Source organism: Vanessa cardui, chromosome 11, assembly GCF_905220365.1.
Source record: "Vanessa cardui chromosome 11, ilVanCard2.1, whole genome shotgun sequence".
Taxonomy (NCBI): Eukaryota; Metazoa; Arthropoda; class Insecta; order Lepidoptera; family Nymphalidae; genus Vanessa; species Vanessa cardui.
The window spans coordinates 165,293-171,963 of record NC_061133.1 but is presented as its reverse complement, the minus strand read 5'-3'; the positions used below and the strand labels follow the sequence as shown (position 1 = coordinate 171,963).

The 6,671-nt window shown below is 33.2% G+C and overlaps 1 protein-coding gene across 1 annotated transcript; it reads right to left on the bottom strand.

Moving 5' to 3' along the window:
• Positions 1-1,477: 1,477 nt before the first annotated feature.
• LOC124533588 (UDP-glucosyltransferase 2-like) lies at positions 1,478-6,152 on the bottom strand. The gene is made up of 8 exons (XM_047108966.1): positions 5,940-6,152; positions 4,346-4,433; positions 3,568-3,745; positions 2,966-3,142; positions 2,546-2,768; positions 2,247-2,466; positions 1,919-2,138; positions 1,478-1,794 (listed from the first exon to the last, which is right to left on the bottom strand). The coding sequence occupies exons 1-8, from the start codon at positions 6,078-6,080 to the stop codon at positions 1,521-1,523; spliced, it is 1,521 nt and encodes a 506-aa protein (XP_046964922.1). The 5' UTR covers positions 6,081-6,152; the 3' UTR covers positions 1,478-1,520.
• Between the last annotated feature and the right edge of the window lie 519 nt (positions 6,153-6,671).

Sequence of the window (6,671 nt, the reverse complement as noted above, 5' to 3'; positions counted from 1 at the left end):
TTCTGTATTAAACATACAAACATTACACTTATTTATTGTCAAATTAAAAACAACAAACGGTTCTTAAAAGAAAATAATCTGACATCAGAAGCAGCGACAAAAACGTTAAGCCCTTAATTGGCGACGTAAATAGACACAATAGACAAGGATAAATGCATTCCTCGTTTGGCAAAACGAGTTCTTATATTTTAGGAAAGAGAAACACACAACCGCTCGCGCGAGTTCACGCGTATTTTTATATAATTTTCTCATCAAATTTTTATGTTTCTTTACAACATTTACGAAGTGAAAATAAAAACACAGCATTAACAAGTCCATATTGAAGCGTATCCAGGCGAATGACCTCTACAAACAACTGCTCTGCGGACGTAAATCCTATTAACGATCATAATGACAGACGATTGGAGGACGCAATCGGAACAGCACGCCTGATTGACGATAATAGCTGCCCGCGTTCTTATCCCGATAGCAAAGGATGTTCAAAAGTATTTCAAAACGAATTTCAACGGCGTTTTTTGCGCCAGCCCGTACCCCAATTACAAGTTGAAAAGGGACTCCGTAAAGAAGTTCACGGTATTAGGGTCCGCTTATTACCGCATAAAACGATTAAATTGAAGATTAGTAACTTGTATCCGAGACAGAATACCAGTATCTAATTAAAAACATAATTTTAATTCAATCAAAACATTCGATTCGATATTTTTTTAGGAAGTACATAAACACGGCGTTTTCACAGAAAGTAATTTATATTAGTTTATTTTACAGCGTACACGCAATGCCTGTGTTAGATGTTTAATTACTTTACACTTTTTTTCCACTAAAATAACCGTAAAGTTCGTGTTTGAAGTGGGGATAAATAACTATGCGGTCAGGACCGAACCAATAAATTTTACAAGTGGACACCTTTGATCTATTAAATGTCAAACAATTATGTGGATCGTATGAAGAAGCGTCTATAAATCTCAATTGTTTCCGTCAGCTGACGATCACCGAGACCTTGGCTAGGAAGTTCAAGTTCACGTGCGATCGACATCTTTGATCTGGACTCGGGTGGACCACAAATAGACGGCCATTAATCAATCGATCTACAGCGTCGTGATCTCGAAGCGACTACTTGGATTGCAGAAATCAATAAATTACTATCAATTATTTTGATATTGTTTATACTAACGATTACAAAAGATTTGTCATTCGACTGATTTAGAAAGTATTGTAACTGTTTCAATTTCTTTGGTCTTTAATTACCTTTTGATCAAAGTGAATGGTTTACGACACCAGAAAAAATATAGGTTAACGAGTTATTTGTAGAATATCGTTTTTATTAGCTTCTCTAATAGCTGTAGCAGTTTAATGTTGTAGATCTCACGAGATAATTAAATATCCCATTTAACATCGATCAAAAATTTATCGTAATCATTATTAATGGCCAATTAATTGCGAATTTGTAAAGATTCATTAAATAAGTAATAACTTTCTTAACTATTTTTTTATTATCATCTAAAACAATAAGACTATACAAATCATAAGTCCTTCTTATCTAAATCGTCACTAGTATTATTAAAATGGACTTTAAATACCTTTATAACTTTTGAAAAGAACCAAAGTAGCATAATAACTAGTAGAATTATGTCAATATTGTATTTTTCTAAAGTCGAGACAGTTGGGTTTGATGAGCGTAGATGTGGCGCTCCGCGAGTGTTGATTATCATTTGGATCCAGTGTTGGAATTCTTTCCGAGGAGTTGTCAAGCGGTATCGAAGTATTGATTGCGCTGCTTTCGCCCCCGTTAGAAAGCTAGGCAATGAAAAAATACAAGAATTTATTAAATTTAAGTTCATAGTAAATAAATTACTGTAAGGGTCTTGATATTTGAAGACTTTTATATTTTAACATAAATATTATATCATCTTTCACAAACCTTTTATCGTTTTCAATCGTATCAATAGCGTCTAGAATCTTCCACGACAATTTATTATTAAAATCAATCTTGAGTCCCCATTTTTTTTCTATCACGGAATCCATGTGTGCAATCTGATCGTCCATCACTGGGATGCCAATCACAGGCACGCCATAGTGAGCAGCTTCAATTATTGACACCAAATCGCCAAGGTTGACAAACGCAACAGTATTTGCATGACCTGAAGTAATATTCGTTTGAACATTTCCTAATGTATCTTACATTTAATTAATTTAAAAACTGTTTATTTAATTTTTTTTGTAATATTGTTTGTAATCTTGTATCTTACTCAGTATGCTTTGCTGTGGCGGTCTCTTCATTGTATAAAGATTCTTTGGTAAATTGACTAAGATTTCATCGTACTTCCATATCACGGTTTGTTTTATTTGACCAAACGCTTCTATTAACTCCTGCATAATGAATTCTTGCAAATTCTGACTGAACAGCCTAGTTTCTAAATCTACGTAGATTACACCATCTTTACAATCATCCATTATTTTTTTCAAATTCTAGAAGGAAAATGTGATTATGACTTTATTTGACAAGAAAACTATTGCAGTTTAGGTCTATTATTGTGGCTTCTCTTACCTTTGGCAACGGCTGTGCTATTTCCTCCATATGATGACCTCCTATATATTTAGCATTTGTGGGCAAACCTGATAGTTGATCAAGATAAACATGTGAGTTAATAAATAGTAAGGAACTATTATGTACGACCGTTTCATAGTTAGGAAGTACTCGTTCACGATTTTTGAAAGCATCACGAAAACTTTTTTCATACGCTGGGAGCTCTTTGGAGCTGATGTGGTAGCTAAAATGAGTCCAAAACATATTGTAACTTGAACGGAGATTAAAATTATCATTATCATCATCACAGGTAAAGTTTCCAAGCATTACATTACAAGTTGTATATTATTTCAAATTTGTCTGCGAACCTTTACTATTGTCAACCTTTTTGGATTTTCCTGGAAACACAAATTATAGACTATAGTAAAAATATACACCTACTAATTCTGAACAATCTCGTTAAACTGCCTCCAAAAGTGATGTATTCTCTCAATAATAGATAATCCTGGATTGTATAAAGACAATGTATTGACTTCTGAGCTCACTAAGCCAATTGATTTCCAAGAAACGTCTGTTGATGAGTACCAGATTAGAGGACATTCATACAGTGGTGACAGCCTAGAACACAAATTCGCAGATATGTTAAGTCTATCTTCCTACAAACACAGGATATGTATGAAATATTTAAACGGAGAACAAGTACATTGCAAATGAATGTTGTAAGTTCAAATAACGGGAACCTTTCCTTTTGTACTTAGCTTTGTTTGTAAATAGTTTCGTTCTTTGTAGTGAATAAAAATATCTGTTCGTTAGGTTAAATTTAGCAATATATAAACAGTAATTCCAAATCTTCTGAGAAGATAACATAATATATATAATAATATGAGACAAAATCACATACATTACTCTGATCCCAATGTAAGTAGCTAAAGCACTTGTGTTATGGAAAATCAGAAATTGTTTTATGGAAAGACGATTTAGTTCAGCAATGGAACACTCACGGATTGTTACTCCATTTAAATGATAAAATCTTTCAAACTTACGGTGCAAGTAGTCCAGAGTAAAACCATTCTGCAATGATCAGATCGAATGAACTCGTCGTATTCATCATCAACTCCTGCATGTTTGGATGTAACAGAGCTCGCTGCGCATATTTTAATCCGAGGTTCTCCATGTGCAAGGAGTTGTTACCTTTGTTTTCTGGCGTCGGCCAGTAGTGTTCTGAAACAAAACGGACAAATTGCAAAATAGTAAAAAAGTTATTTTCTTGTGCCTTTTATAGAATACTAACAAAAGGCAAGAATAACATAATTATAATAAGAATTGATACGCCAATAGTCCAAAGATGACTTTCACATATTGAGGTTACAAATAAGGTAACAAAAAACAAAACTATAAACAAATAATAACTAAGTAAACTCGCACTCAATCGCAATGAGTGATCATTAACAATATTTTTATGGGTATCAAATGCATGATGGGTTTGACGTGTTTAGATTTTAAATATATTCATAGATGTTCAGCTCAGCTTACGGCGTGAACATAACGCCTGTATTTAACATTGGGTATTAAACGTTGGATATTGGATACGTGGAACACGAGCCACACGCTCGGCTATCTGTGACAATTACAAATAAACTGTGATGATATAACTCACATTCATCACACTGTTTAATAATAATACATGTTTAAGCTTGGGGAATAACAGTTTCGTATTTTAAATCCTTTCCCAATTGTTATGCTTATGAGATCTTAATATGTAAAATACCACGTAACATTTGTTGTTGTCTGTGGTGGTTCAGATCCAAAATCTTCAATTACCTGAATCATATTCGATATTTGAACTTATGTCAACATATTCCAAATTGTGCAGTTTCGTCTTTTGTGGAAATTTCGTCACATACGTCATCTGAAAAATAAATTATACAGTATTCAACAGTACCCCTATAATAGTGTAGGATTAGTAATAACAGACCATGGGTTTATATCGGAGTTTTTCGTGTGTGGCCGCATCCGGGCTTCATTTAGCCTGCTCACGCTGTGGTCGGTTTTAAAAACATTAAAATTTTCTTTCATCTATCATTTTATTTTATTTAATGCATTAAAATATCAAATGTTAAAGACATTCATAACATATGGAATGACCGATAAACTTCTGTTTTTATGTCTCGCTAAAACCACGCTGGTTTATCTTTTTCGTCCAATGATTCTCAATATTTGATGTCCTATTTTTTTTAATATCAAGTTTAAGTCTAATGATAAGTTAATTAATTTTATTTTGCAACTCATTGTTCTCATTGTCTAGCCCAGTCTTGATAAAATGTTCGAAGCCGCACAAAATTAAAATATTTAATAAAAAGTTGTTGTTCGGAGTTTTTCTCAGTCATCAATTACTCGTATACTAATGAGATATCTCAACCGCACGAGGATCTGTTTTATGTTGTACTTTGGAGAACCCTACTTTTTTACAAGTTAAACTAAATTTTCATTTGCAAGCTAACTCGTCAGCAGCAACATCAAAACCTTCTCTGAATCGACCTGCGATTATGTTATAAGTTTTATGTATATTGTATTTTTTATTGTATTTTCAGTTAAAGAATACATATATACCTACTTACATGACATAGTTACCTCATTAATTCGTGTGAAAACGTATACATATATAAGTATAAATTAATGAGTGGACTTTCCCATATAAAGTTCTCAAATTTATGGTATTGCGAGAGTACAGCCCACAAATATGTTTTGCGTATATGGCTAACTTATACGGCTTATTCATAAGGAAATAAAATGATTGTATATTTACAGATAAACTTGTCCCTATACTTCCTGGCCGACAGTTGGTCTCTGATTAAGACTGCCATGATATAGATGCCGCAATATTGTAAAAAATAAGGAATTTATCAATTCCGCCTATTTGTTTTGTTTGGATTTTCTTTGACAACTTCGCTGTTCAAAAGACATTTTTACTTATTCTGTTCGATTGGATATACTCATAAATAAGAGTAGAAACAAATCTATCACTAAGGAATAAGTAGTTTTGGAAAACTAGAGATTCCTATATATGTATATGTATTGACTCAGCCACGCTTAGACTTCAATTACTGCTGAATGTCACGTGAATATGCTGTAACATCAAAAATTTTTCCAAACATATTTACAATCAACATCTAAAAGCTGTTTTGTTATCACCGTCCATATAGTTTGTTAGTTATAAATATTTGTTATCTTTTGGATTACCTAATAAGGCCACCTCTAATAAATTTAATTGTTATAGTCATTGACCATTGCTAATACACCGCTAACTAGGAGATCTAAGTGGTTATGTATTATTGTTTGTACTGTGCTCGTAATAACACTGGCTCACTTAACCTTCATAGCGAAGATTTGGAACGGTACATTTGAGCCTACTAACCTCGTGTCCTTCTTCCAAAAGCGCCTTCACAAGGGAGTCACTGAGGATGCCATGTCTCTTCTCCGGCACGGGGAATACCACAAGAATTTTACTACTGTGACACAACCTTACAAAGTATAATAATATTGCAAGTTTTAACATTCCGATTCAGTATGCTCACGGTCTTTGTAAGTATGTCAGATTTAAGACTAGCGGTGAGTCGGTCATTGTTATCAGTTATCGAGATGATAACACGTGGCGTAATCTCTAGTCTCTCATCGTGTGTGTTCTAAGATTGAATAAGAGCAACGTTACGACTGTAAAACATTACTTGATTGCCGATAATTAGACGAAATTATCGAAAACATTCCACTTTACTAACTCAAGGTATTTTTCCGAAAGATAGCCGAGCCCGGATTGGGGTACATGAAACCGTAGTACCTTACACAGTCTATAAAGTTTTTGACTGGGATAAAAATTTACTATGTGTTGCAAACTGTGGGTAACTATAATAAAATTTATTTAATTTTACAATTACATTCGTATAAAGTTTCTTAATTATTTACTGATTTCCCTCCCTTGAAGTTGGTATTTTAAAAAGTTTATTTTTAAGTGAGCGTCTACGTCACGAATAATAATATAGCATTCCTTGACATTGAAATATTAACGTAGAGTAGAAAAAAATGCATGTCCAACCAAAACATTAATAGAAATAATAGATTTTTATGAAATTATTCTGACGAGCTTTCACAA